A 14,412-nucleotide genomic window follows, 5' to 3' on the forward strand; every position below is an offset into this window, starting at 1 on the left:
GCACATGCAGGATCCACCAGTAGAAGTTTGCACTGTAGGTTCCTGTCACCCCTTCATTTTGTTTAGTATGTCATCGAAATGCGTCAGAGACCACATCATCAGCCTATATAATTCGTTTTAAGAAACCGTAGTTCGTGGAGTAGTCTTCAGATTTAATCGAGAACCTTCATAAAAAAGACTCTATTCCGCATCGTTGCAAATGCTACATAGCCTTGCCGGTTTGAAAACGCAGAAGTCTAGGACTAAGTGCAGTTTTGTGAACACAGGCGTTTCGAGGTTTACTACCGTGGCATCAGACTGATGGGATCGAAACGGACCAATAATACTGGATTTAGATGCTGGAAGATTCTTATTCCAACAAAGATACTATTTATGTGAAAACGTATGTTACATAGAACCTCCATAACGAAGTCCTCGGTCTAACCAACTATTTTTTTTGACTACAGTAATAGTAAAATTTAAGGCAATATGGAAAAGAACCTCGAGATAAGTTTAAAAAAGCCGCGTTATTACGAACATATTTTGCCAGTCCCTTGGCCCTTCGCTATATCGAGATTCCACACACGGCCTCCTTGAAAAGCCGGTGTTTTCTTTTCACCTTTATTATTTTAGTTTTTATCTTAGATTCTAGATTAGTTAGGTAGTTAGTTTTTCTATACCTGAATGTAAATGTACCTGAAGGAAATACCGTTTATAAATAAAGTTACCATAGCATACCATACCACTGTACTTAATTTTATTTATTTTTCAAAAAGTGCCGGGGGAGGCCCTGGCCCCCACAGCCCTTCCACCTGCGCGGGTCCTGAGACGGTACCCCAAGCATGACTAAATTTCCCGCTTTGCTCTCGAAATAAACGCCCGTTTTGCAGATTAGATGGCGCTGTCGGTGGGGATAGGGGGAGGGCAGAAAGGGCATTTGCCCTCCCCCCCATCCCCCCGAAATTCTTCCCGCCTAGTTGCATAGAGTTTAGACTGCAAAACAGTCCGTATTTTGGAATATTCAAGAACGCGCGAACAGTCAAACTAAAGGACTGGAGCGAGGCTCTAAACGGAGAGCAAGACTGGGAAGAGACGCCTCACATTTCGCCGCACACGCCTTACGAGGCTCGCGCGCTTTGCGCGCGTGAGACTCTTACGCTACGCTAAACCGATTTGAGAAAACATCGGACGACTGTTTTGCAGTCCATATAGAGTTTGGCAACTCTGGACAGCTAAAAAGAAGCGGACAGCAGATAAATAGATGAGCGGATTTCTTTGCCCAGGTAATGAAGGTATTTGAAGTGCAAAGTAAAAGGTAAATGGGAAAAGACCGACTCGTACAACAGGCGATCCTTCAACTCTACAACTCTCAGCTTTTAACTTCCATCCCTCCCCGTTTACAATTGCAACGCAGGATTAGCGTTCCTGGCGTTTAGATAGTTGGAAGAGCTGCTTATAGCCGTTTCCACATTGGAGAGGGATTATCCATCTAAGAAGGATTTTCCGTCTGATAATCCGTGTCAGTAATCTATATTAAGTGTGACAACGGTCTTAATAGGGGCGAATAGCAAGAAAACGATCATCACAAGTGAGTGACGCAACAGAAATGCTAACAGGAAGGCATCAAAAACATAGGGTGCTGTTACCTCCCTCTGACCTGCTTCGTTCCCAGTCGTTCGCGATCGCTTTTCTGGGGGATATTTGAGTAAATTATTAAGGAAAAAGTGATCTCTCCCCGCGCGCGCTCTGCGCTCGTTCCTACCATCGCCCACTCGCGCTTCCTTATCTCCAGCACTCCGCTTTAAAAGTCCGTGCTGCCAACTAAGCCTTAGGAAAGCCAGTGAAGAGGGCAGCTCTCTCACGAACACTTAAGTGTCGCATCTAGAGTTGGTCCCTGCCGTTCTTCAGTCATTAGGGACCTCAAGATCCGAGGATGGGAAGGACGGCGGCGGGCGGCGAAAACGTCGCTTAACAAGCGAATTCGCGTTCTTTCATTCTTCATCATGATTATTCCAATTCACTTATTTTGTCATGTACGCGTCCTCTCCTTGAATTGAATTTCTAAGAACTGACCATATCCAAGTTCAAGGAGAGAACGAAAATTTCGTTGTGGCTTGTTTACGTCCCTCATAAATGAGGTGCGGCTACACTAGCCGTTTTACCAATGGACAAATAGCTGTTGCCCACTGGGATGCAACTTTTTGTGTGTAAACCGATTCCCCAAAGTAAACTTGCCAAGAGGAAATTTCCCTGATGGATAGGTAAAACAAACATTTCCCATGACAGTTCCCGAGGTGAGTTCTATCTTCTATGGGTTAATAAAAAACCAAAGCGGCTAAACCAGTCACGAGAAAGTGAAATCGGTACCAAACATTAAAAACATTTTTCGAGCTGTGCTCATCTTGGCGCCAAATCCTACGCAATACTGGTTTAAAAGTTGGACAAAATAATTGCCTTCCAGCGCTGTTGTGAATGTTTCACGTTTAATAAATTCAAAAGCAATTCATCAGTGGTATCTTGCCTCAAAAAGTCATTGGAACCAATTTTGTGGGCCCGTGCAAACGGTAGTCGTCCTTGCGTGCGACAATTTATTCTTTTTTTAAACGCGGATGATGTTGACGTCTGCGTATGCGTAGTCGCAAAATATCAATGTCCTTAATCGCTAATGCCAAGCGTACAATGATGCGAAGGTTTTATCAGAAAGGTAATAATCGTCGAAAGCCTTTTACAGTTTATTTCATTTAGAAAAGACGGTGGTATCAGTCCTCCATAAAGAACTAGAATATAAAGTGGAAAAGCTCAAGTACAAGAAGTTGGACGTCATGCAGCCGAGGATCAAAAACAAATCCAAACTTCCAGTTGGTGAATAAACCATCCTGGATCAGTCCACACGAAGTTTTACAGTTGTGATTGATTTATACAGTCCATCATTTGTTAGTGAAAAATAATTAGGGGAGGGGAGGGGAGGGGGGAGCTTATTGCCCCCGTAGGGATTTCGCCCAGAAGGCGAAATCCCGAGGAGGCACTCTAGTAACTCGCGCGTATACATGTATTAAGGAAAGTCCTTACAGTTGAAATATACAGTCGTACAGTCAATATAGAAAAAATCTCGATTTGCTTGAACAGGGGCCGCGAGGAATCGGTAGGTAAAGATGACGTTTCTATTGTTTGCACCCGTAAGTACGAAATGGTTAGGATGACGTGAAGAACATCCCCAAGGGACCGCTTAGGTAGATTTTGTGACATTTATTGTGCAGTCATACTTCGACACTCTTTTGCGTTACTTGTTATCAGTGACATTCTGTGGAGCAGTTGTTTCAGTGAAAGTTACGGACCAAAATTTTAACGTCACTCGTAAAGCGCAGAAGAAGTTATAAGGTGCGTATAACTGTGTATATATAAACACTTGGAGAGTTTGCCAGACACGAGTTCACAAATCTTTCATTGGAAACCTTGCCAGACACTCTTTCTCTCACTTTGACCGGAATAAGACTCAGCCCCAAACAAGCAAGACGAGTGAACAAAGGCTAGCTTATCACAAGCAGAACAATGAACGATTACAGAAATTCGCCGACAATCCCTGAAATTCTGTGCTGACTTATTACCTGCTCACAGATGCCCTTCCGCTGTAAAGTTTAAAATAAGACTAGAATGCGCGAGTGTGAACTGATCAAACTTCCTTTTAATTTCTAAGGCTTCTTTTCCGGCAAATAAAATGAACTGAATGTGAAAAGTGAAAGAGAAATAGCGAAAAATTCAACTTCTACTTAAATATTTTCTTATGGTTTGGAATAAACTATTCTCGAAACTGAGAATGTTTCGATCAAAGCTGTGTAAATCGACCTGAAACTGTGCATGGAACCTTGCGTTTCCTGTATTTATCTCACCTATTGTATGGAATATGTATGAAAATCTTCCTTATGAATCGGTATATTTCAAAGAGCTACACAACGAGCAATATGCAGAGCTGGGGCTGCTGTAGTGTCAACTATTACTAGTAAGAGAAAGGGGGCTTATTTGAGAGGGGGCTTTATAGACGACTTACGGTATTATTTCTTCCATTTTTGACGTTCTCCTTGTCATCGCCGTAGTCGGATCTTACAAGGCCCTATTCACGGCAACCAGAACATGTAAGAAGCAATAGGTTTTATAGACAAAACAACAACTCTGCACAGGCGATAAACTTTTTGGTTAATTTTCTTGTCGTGTTCTGCACGATTACAACGAACAATAAAAATTGTTCGTCGTAATCGTGCAGAACACGACAAGAAAATTAACCATTAGACAGCAATAGAAATGGCGCTATACTTATTTATCCGATATAATTACCGTCCACGTTTTATGTTGGACGTAAACACACATGATGCTACATTCTCCTTTCCCTTTATAAATTTGGCTGCGTTCGAGAATTTAAGCCCAGAGAATTCACCTACAAATTGACAAAACTGAGCAATGCACCGATAGCGACGAAGTTGCATGTAGTCATGTGACGTTTCCACGGTCATCGCCGGCCCGCGACTGCTAAACATGCAAAATTTTAATTTGGCTTGGATCAAAATGCACGTCGCTAGAGTTGTAATACCATCCCATCGGGAAGGTAAGCAAATAGCTCAAAACATGCTGAAGGTGGCTTGTTATCATCTGTGTGCAACTGTGTGCAGTAGTACAGAAACCTCACGAAACCAGCAGACCAGCGACGCGAACGAGTCAGAGTGTACTGTAGCGGGGCAGCGCAGAAAACGGTTGAGGAAGTACCAGCAATGGCCGTTATAGCTGCTATTTAGAGGCTATTTATAAACGAAGTGAAGCACCGAAAAACAACTTACCTGTACAGCAATGCCGGTTCACGGCGTCCCTTCGAAGCTTCAAAATGGCCGCTTTATTTCAATATTTTGACGTAATACCGCATTCTCGCTAACGGGGGCGCATTTTTGGTTAGAAAATCCCCAGCGCGAACTGGTTGTAAATTAACTTATTAACAGCCCTTGCCCTTGTGAAAATAATCAGACCCCACTACCGTTCACTACTGAAGGGAAAGGGACGGGGAGAAAAACGCCTTCCATTTGTTAGCTGATCTCTAGCCTCTCTAAGTAGAGAGACGCGACGACCGGAAATGCGTCTTTGTTCGTAAGCTAGCTGATCTCCGTCTTTGGCGATCAATCATGTTAGCAGAGTCGCTTTGAGCTTTTCTTGATATAAAGTCGAGGAAGAGGAGGGCGACCTCTATCGCGAATCATTCCTCAGGAAGAATGGAAGGGACTCTGCTGACAGGGAGCAGGCGCCGTTTTTTTAGGGCGAAGGCAGAAATTTCGAGAACACGCGCGCGCCTCCTCTTTCCTTCGCGTGTTCGCTCGCGCGCTCCGCAAAAGCTAAATAGAATAAGGAAATATCCGAGCGAACGGAAGCTGGCCCGGGGGTGAGGTTTCATGCTTGCATTATATCGACAGGAAACCATAATCCTTCATTTGATTGGTTTTAAAATAATCCCCCCCCCCCCCCCCCGCTGATTCCTGTCGCCGCTGTATTGGAAAACAAGAAGAGCCAGGGTTGCAAAAAGAGAGCAAGAGCCGGCAGTAGCCCATGACGCATTGCGATTGATAAGTTTAAAAAACACTCTTGATACTAAAACAATTTGGGAAAATATGTATTCAGTTATAGAGAAGGCAGCTGTTATTGAAAAAAGATCTGTTTATTTCTTTATTGTTGTTGTTATTATTATCATCATTTTTATTTTTTATTACTTTTTTTTTACAGAATTGCTTTCTCAAAAAATACTACGAAATTAAATGGGGTTACTTGACTCGGATCTACCGTTTCTCCCTTCTGGTATGGGAACTCGCCAACACGTTTGCCATGTAATTATATATAACTAAAAAGGCGATCGTAACTGGCTAGATGTGGAAATGCACCCACGGCATCATCAGTCTGACCAGTACCAGCTACAGTAGCCTAGCCATTTATCGGGGTAAGAGGAGGTGTATCTTAATTAAGGTCTCTACTAAATTGTTGACGGCTACATTTGCAGCAATCTGCATTTGATTAAACAAAAAATTTAGGCGTAATATGCCTCAAAGCCTAAATTTGTCCTGCATTAATATCTAACGACAATTGAGCCGTTTTTATAACAAATACGAAGTACGTTTACAGCTTAAATTTTTTTGTCCTTGGAAAGTCACTATTGCAAATTTTGCAATTATATACACTCATTTGTTGTTCATGTTCTTTACTGTACAATACATTTGTAAGTTGCTACATACGAGACAAAATCTTGGATTTTTTTGTCTTTTCACTTTGTATTCTATTAACCGAGAAAACAATGAAAACAAAGAACCCTGGCTGAGATCGCCCTGAAACACCATACACAACAGTTATACAGATACCAACCTTGTCCCCAGGGCTTTTCCCTGAAAAAAATGAGAGGGGCGGGCGCCCCTTCCATTTTTTTTAGGGAAAAGCACTGGGGACGAGGTTGATACAGACACAAATTAATTCTACGTTAAATTTTCTCCCCAATTTTCAATTTCTAGTGGAGCCTCATAATTAGCGATGAACAGAACCGTGTTGTGACTCTCTCTTCAGCAAGAACTTCTGCTGAGTATCCCAATAAATATAGCAATAACCGAAAAATAGAAGTTGCGCATGGGACAATGGGAGATGGGAAGAGGCGCGAGCCTCGCTTGCCCTTCCCATGGTCCCCCGCAGACTTTCTCTTTTCCCTCTCCCCAGCCTCCCTACGACACAAAGAGGCCTCCAGCTGCGGAGGAGAGAGGTGTTGTGACGCTTAACTAGTTATGACGTCAGTGCAGAGGGAAACAGGGGCATAGCTAGGATTTTCAGAAGGGGAAGGGGGGGGGGGCATCACACAGTGTCACACCCAGGGTACTTACCAGATTGGCTTGTCGACATCTATGCTGTGTTTTACTAAAAGTGGTGGGTGAGCACCAAGCGTTTGGAGGGTGGGGGAGGGACAAGCCTACAAAAAGACATGATCCACTGCAGATGTTCGGTCCTGCAAATGGAGTATGTAACTATCTAGCCCAGGAAAGGATTTATTGCATGTTGATTCTACCAATTTCTGCGTTTTCACCAACTGAATTAAAGGGACGTAAAACCATTATCTCACAGCATGGGGGGGATGGCCAGGCACCAAGGTTCCCCCTAGCTATGCCCCTAGGAATGGAGGAAAGCTGGTAAAAAGCGACCTGATATTTGGAGCTTGGGGTAGGTGTGTCCTGCGTGGCAGTTTATCTAACTCAGCATAGTTCTTGTATCATATATATTTCTCCTTTGCTCTGCTACAGTTTTCTTCCATTTTGCCATCTTTTCATCAAACTTTCGTATGCTCCCCCCTCTAAGCCGGGTTGCTCGTAGTCTTTCTTGTACCTAGTGCAAAATATCAAAAAATATTAAAAAGAGACCTTATTCACAACACCCACCATCTTTTCATGCACTTAAGGACTGATGGGATAAAAGCAGTGTCATGTGGTTTCTCGGAGGAGGGGGGGGGGGTTAAAAAATTTGCCAATTTTATTAAGTGCATGCAAAGATGGCGAGTATGGTAAATGAGGTCTTTGGACAAAATTCCCAACAATTTTCTGCTACTGTAATTGTACAATGAAAGTCACACTGACTCAAAGATGACTCTAACTCACTCTCAATCCAAAAATATACAATCCTCATTGTCACACTTGCTACATCATCATCAGACATGTAGGTATATACTGCATAACCAATAAGCGTCCTCTACTGATTTAACGCTACTTAAAGCTCAAGAACAAATTTATGTTTCAAAGGTGTTCTTTATTACATTGTCTGCATTTAAAAAGTGCATTAAATTGCACTATAAATGCAAAATGTATATAATAATATTAAAATGCGAGTCACCTCATCTGCTGTCACACTTAATTCCACTGGCCTCCGTTTAGAGTCAATAAACAGATATAAGAGGTAGATACACAAAATTCCAAGCGCAACAAGGATAAAGATAATCACCACCTGTGTATGTACAAGATATTTCATACAATGAGAAACTGATAAATAACAAGGACAGGAGTACTAAGCTAAAAAGTATTTTACATACAGTATCTTTAACCATTCTTTTGTTCCTGTTAACATATGCCTCCCGTGATGGATGTTTGGGTGCCCTCGAGATCCAGGAAATTTTCCTCACAGCCCTTAGACTGTTTACAGTCCCCTACTTTTTCACAAGATTGTCAAGATAGAGCACTTTGCGCTGCCGGCTGCAATCTTGGTTTCAAATGTTATGAGTCTAGCCTGGCGATGAGTAACAAACAGGGGACTGTGAACAGTCTACACGGCCCTCTATGCACCCCCATGCATGAAGGAGAGAGAGCAGGCACCCATCACCCTGATAAAACAGTGGAAAGACATAGGGAAGAAAAGGCAGGACATCATACAGAAAGAACACAAACTCTCAAGAAAAAAAAGCTTATGCCCATGAGATGCTCAACAAAAAGCCTAAACACTACAACACAGACAGGTCCAAGAGCAGTCTACAGTCCCAGACAAAAGCCGTTGGGACACTTCCACCAAACCCCTATATTTTTTCCTTCTCACCTGTCTCCTCTACCTCCCAATATTGTTTATCGCAGTTAACTCACCAAATGTTGTACACCAACATTGAGCGATAGGGAAGTACCCCAACGACTTAAGCCTTCCACCTCCCCCCCGAGCCAGAGAGAGAGCCTTTAGATGACAGAAAAAAATTAGATGGAGGAGAACCATAACAACCTACCAGTGCCTTCTATCTCTTTAGGAAAGCGTTTCTATGAAATTAGTCCTTTTGTATTTTAGTCGTTTTAAGTGACAGCGTTTTTTTTTTTTTTTGGTCAATTAGTTTTGCTATTTTTAATTTGTTTCAATTAAATGTAATTTATGAACAATATTAATTTTGTAATATTTTAAACACTTCTTGTAAAGCACCATTGGGAATCACTGGAAATGGCGCTATGTAAATAATTTAAGTGTAATTTATTTATTCATTTATTTATTATTTACTTCTTACACTGAAATCTAATCAATCAAACACTCAAACACCAAACACACCTTCAATATGTCACCTTTGGTAGGAACAAAACTAAGAACCAATCCACGTGTATTGACTCATTCTAATATTCATTCAAAGACATACAGACCTTGATGAGAGTTGTGTTCCTGGCTTCATACATGCACTGACATCTTAAGCAAAATTGTTCCTCTCTCTGCACAATATGTTCACAGTTGCTATTAGAAGAACAGAATATGAGTTAACGTTTCATCACAAAAGTGATTAGGTACCTACATGTACTTGTCGCAATAGTTATGATCCAAACACAAACAAACAAACAAGAAGAAAGGTCACTACCCTGGGCAAGCCAACTTTTCATACATTTCCTAACCTCAGCGATGCAAAACATGGTGAACCATTAACATGAGAAAAAAATTGGCTTCTGTGTTGGAAAGGTAACCCCTCCTGGCCAGGCTAACTTTTCTCAATATAGAACTTGGCTTGTGCAGCCCAGTCAGCTCATTCAACGTGAAATAACCAGAGCATGCACAGGCACTGTTTCAGACAAAGAGATATGTGCGAGCACTGTTGCTTCAGGCAAAGGGGTCAACTTTTTTCTCATATAAACGCTCACTAAAGTTCACTCGGCTGGGAGGGTGGCTTCTGTACCGGGGACTGTCACAGCTTTTTTCAATAAACAGGGCCTTAGAGTGGGTGATTCACTTTCCATTGTTTCAAACTCATGTGCAATTATTTTATCCACACCCAAAAGGAAAAAAATAATAAAATTTGAACCAAAGAGAAAAAATAGACCCTTCAGCTTGTATGCCTTTTTTTCTTTATTTTAGTGTAGGTCATGTGAATTTACTCTTTCAAAATTATTTTTGTCTTATGAAACATGCATAACAAAGATTGTGTATACATCATTTTATGAAAAGACAAAGGAAAAAATTCCTTTGAGAACATCAAATGACCTACATTGAAAAAAGAACCTATCCTAGGCTAGGAGGTCTATTGGACCACAACATCATACAATCCATACAAAAAGAAGTTGGTGTGCAAGTCAACTTATTAACTTACCAGTCCTTGGCTTCAACAGTTTGAACAAAAACATTAGGTATCCTGGTTGTTTTGTTATTTTCCTTGGGGCAAACACACTTACACCTTACATCATCATACTGGCCCTGTAATAACATGTCCAACATAAATTATGTCAACCTGGATGACACTGAACTAGTTAAAAAGAAGTGATATGATTGTCAAGTGTTATGGGAAGTTTTTTCAAGGGTTCGTATTCAACTGAATTTCTTTAGTATATTCTCTGTTATTCAAACTACCACAAAATCGCACGGCTCCGAATTTAAAACCTAAAACTTAAGAGACACACTCTTTGGTTTAGGCTTTATCAATCCCAGGAATTGCTAGAGCTGTATTCCATTGGCATGAGCTGCACCGGCCTGTTGTTTGGCAAGTACTTCAGGATTTACATTTAAGTTTTTCAATATTATTTGGCAGCTGACTCAATGTCATTTAATTATGTCAAATTATGTCAAATTAGTAATATTATGCAGACATTCCATCACTTATAAAATATTGGTCTTTTGTGTCAGACACCTCAATATTAGGTCACATACATGTACTGTAAGGTGCATTCAAGGGATGTACCTGTGCTACGATTTGCTGTACCTTATCCACCTATCCCACCTCAAACAGCTATATTATAACCTCATATTCCCACTTATTTTATACGCCATATAAACATGGGGTAGTGCCTATCAATCACAGATCAGCAAAGTCCAAGTAAAACAAAATACAGTAGAATAATGTTCTTCACCATAACTCACGGGGAGAACACCGACATAGCTCTTCCTCTCATGAATCTACTCAACATAATGCCAGTGAAATCTGTCCACTAACTACAGGCCCTTAAATTTGCTTTCCAATGGCACAAAAAGGAGTTGGTAAGCAGTTTTCAAAATTATTTTCAGTATGCTGATCAAGTACATAATAATATTATAATGCACAATGTGCCCTAAAAAGAATTTTTATAAACAACACACGAGAACGAATATTGAAAAACAGTCAATCCAATCTATACATGTTGACCTCTGGAAAGATCTTTCCCATCATTTCTTGTTCCCCCTTGTTAGCCTTTGTTCCCCCTTGTTACCCTGGTTCCCCCTTGTTCCCCATTGTTACCCTTTGTTACCCCTTGTCACAAGGGGGAACAAGGGGTAACAAGGGGTAACAGGGGTAACAAGGGGGAACAAGGAGGAAAAAGGGGTAACAAGGGGGAACAAGGGGTAACAGGGGTAACAAAGGGAACATGGGTAACAAGGGGAACAGGGGTAACATGGAGAAACAATGGTAACAAGGGGAACATGGTTAACAAGGGGAAACAAGGGGTAACAAGGGGAAACAGGGGTAAAAATGGGGACAAGGGGTAACAAGGGGTAACAGGGGGAACAAGGGGGAACAAGGGGTAACAGGGGGGAACAAGGGATAACAAAGGGGAAACCAAGGGGTGAGCCTTGTTACCCCTTGTTCCCCCTTGTTACCCGTGTTCCCCCTTGTTACCCCTTGCTACTCCTTGTTCCCTCTTGTTCCTCCTTGTTACCCCTGTTACCCCTTGTTACCCCTTGTTAACCATGTTCCCCTTGTTACCCCTTGTTCCCCCTTGCTACTCCTGTTACTCCTTGTTTCCCCTTTGTTACCCCTTGTCCCTCCTTGTTACCCCTTGTTCTTCCTTGTTACCCCTGTTACCCCTTGTTACCCCTTGTTCCCAGTGGCCTGAAATTTGTCCTTCAATAAAAACAACAACCACCTTTATTACTACATAAAAAAAGAGAGAATTTTACATTCTGATTTTGTTCAGCCATAAAAAGTCAATGCTTTTTAGATTTTGGCTATGGTATGTACAGCGGTGTATGACATTAATTTTATCTGAGGTGTTGTTCATCTAAATTATTTTCTATGGAGATGAAAAACTTTGGCAAGACATGGGGTAAGTATCTTCTGGAAATCAAAACACAAATTTTTTTAGTTATAACGAAATTCCTTGAGCACCATTCAAAACAAGTTGACAAGCTACAGAAAGTTAGTCGCCTGCTGGCGACTAGCCTTGATATTCTGGTAGCAACACTAAATTGTCAGTCGCATTGACAATTAGCTGGTTGCATTTTCGGACCCTGGGCTATCACATACCATTTACCATCAGTGGAGTAGTGCACTGCAGTATTTTTCACCATGATGGACTGGGTCACGAATAGCAAATCCAGGAAGAAAGCAAGATCGTGGCTTCTGACTTTAAAAATAAGGCGAGAATCTTTCACAATAAGATTTCCGTACAAATCCATACGTCTCTTCTGCATGCAGCAATCTCACATGCACTATTTCACATATGAATTCACATGTGAATAGGGTCAAAAAATAAATGCATGATAAACGTATGGAGCTGAGCGAAAATCTTACCTCTTCTGATACTAATCAGCTCATTATTTTGGCTAAATTTGCCATCCATCTTTAAGGTCATTGCAAACGTAACAGTTACAGTGCGTCAACTCTCCCAAATAATCCAGGAGACTCCAGATTTTGAACCATTTCTCCAGTCTCCAGATTAGAGTCTGAAATCTACCAGCTAATCGCCAAAGTTTTTCATTTCTTGTAGATTCGACTTTCTGACAATGAAATTTCAAATATGTTGTGTTGTTTGAGCTGTTTTACTATTGATGTCCAATGACTGTTTCCTCACGAACTCCGGTATGCCATTGTAATATACCGTAGTTATTCGGTTATAAGGCGCACGCTTTTTTCAAGAAAAATCTGTCTTTGGGTGGCAAGTTAGTGCTAAAATTGGGGTGCGTCTTATAGCCAAGTATTTTCACGTAACAAAATCTTAAGATCACAATTTGAGAAGAACTTTTTGGTCTGTAGTGTAGCGAAGATTGCGTCTAATCCACTCCTTTATTCCTATGAATTAAAAAAAGAATACTGCCTTTAGAGACCTTTAGAATACTAAACGACTTCAAGAGAAAAGCAAACAAATGAAAATTTGCATACGTGCTTAACAGCATGTGCTCAGTAACATGATATCAAAGACAACAATACAGTTTCGAATTCCGAGAATCGCGTTTGTCGCTCGCTCCTTCCTTCTCTGAATAAACAGTGTGGAGATAAAACATACCTTCTTCGTCCATCCAGCCTTTCTTGTGCACTGAAATTTGCATCCTTGGTGGCGTGTTGATATTCAGCTGCCGAACACCTTTGAATATGACTTTCAGTGGGAGTTTTTCGCCGTTCGCTTTCACTGTCAGAGCAACCGTGAAACTTTGCTTGTCGGCGCCGCATGACAACACTGGGACTGTTCTGCTCCCAGTAAACTCTAAATGTGTATGCGTTGTATGTTTATCATTACAGGTGTGAACTTTTAGCTTTTGTTTTTAGGTATATCATTAAATGTGTGACTTTTTCACTTTTGTTTACGTTAACAAAAAGACTTCACATGCCAATTGTGTAAGGATAATTGGTCTCAGATTCATCACATCCTTCTGTTAACTCTCATTTTTTGGTGCGTCTTATAACCGAGTATTTTCACGTAATTTTCAGTCTGAGAATTTAACTTGATTAAATTGCTAAGTTTGGGGTGCGTCTTATAACCGAGTGCGCCTTATAACCGAATAACTACGGTAAGCAATAATATGATTGGTGGGAAGTAAACCAATCAGCTCAAATGTTTTAATCCCAACAACGTCTTTTTCGCGTTTTTTTTTTGTACAAATGACGTCATGTGCCATGCGATGACATCATCTATCATCCCTTCCCTATCAATTCTTACTATTTGAAGATGTGGGGGGTTGACAGCCCTGCCATTAGTGAAAGCTGAAGTTCCATTTAATAAGTTAGAAGCATTTATATCAGACAGACTATATCAGAGGCGCTATGTCCCGGCCGGGGGATTGCCAGTACGGGGGTTTTCATTAACAGTGCCTGGCCGTAGGTCAAACGTGAAACACCTTTGTTTGGATGATGGACAAAAACCAAGCAAAGCTTTTCTTACCTCAGAAATTACCATTAAACAGGCTAATAAGATGAAAAGCAGAAAATGACACGCCTTTGAATCCATCATGCCGTTTTCTTGTTCGTTTCGAACCATAAATTTAAGAAGTTCGCATCTTGTCCGCCATCTTGAAGTAAGCGGCATCAATATGCGTAAGTTGCATGATGGGAAATTTTTGCTTCTCTTCCCCAGGCGTCCATCCGAATCCGGAGCTCCCGAGCGGGGTATTCCAGATTTCAAGTGACGCGCGCGCATGATCGAGGAAAAATTGGCAAGTATATTTTTGGGTGGCTTGATTTAAAACAAAAACCGGGAAGTCAAAGCTAAAGACTACTACAAAGCTCATCATAACGTGTATTGCCTTAAGTTT

The 14,412-nt window shown here is 41.2% G+C and overlaps 1 protein-coding gene across 1 annotated transcript; it reads right to left on the reverse strand.

Moving 5' to 3' along the window:
* Positions 1-5,649: 5,649 nt before the first annotated feature.
* Positions 5,650-14,178, reverse strand: LOC140933456 (putative protein 2). The gene is made up of 5 exons (XM_073383014.1): positions 14,043-14,178; positions 10,067-10,170; positions 9,135-9,222; positions 7,864-7,974; positions 5,650-7,362 (listed from the first exon to the last, which is right to left on the reverse strand). Exons 1-5 carry the CDS (start codon positions 14,136-14,138, stop codon positions 7,228-7,230), a joined length of 534 nt encoding a protein of 177 aa, XP_073239115.1. The 5' UTR covers positions 14,139-14,178; the 3' UTR covers positions 5,650-7,227.
* Positions 14,179-14,412: the final 234 nt, after the last annotated feature.

The sequence above is a fragment of the Porites lutea genome, chromosome 4 (assembly GCF_958299795.1).
Source record: "Porites lutea chromosome 4, jaPorLute2.1, whole genome shotgun sequence".
NCBI classification, from domain to species: Eukaryota; Metazoa; Cnidaria; class Anthozoa; order Scleractinia; family Poritidae; genus Porites; species Porites lutea.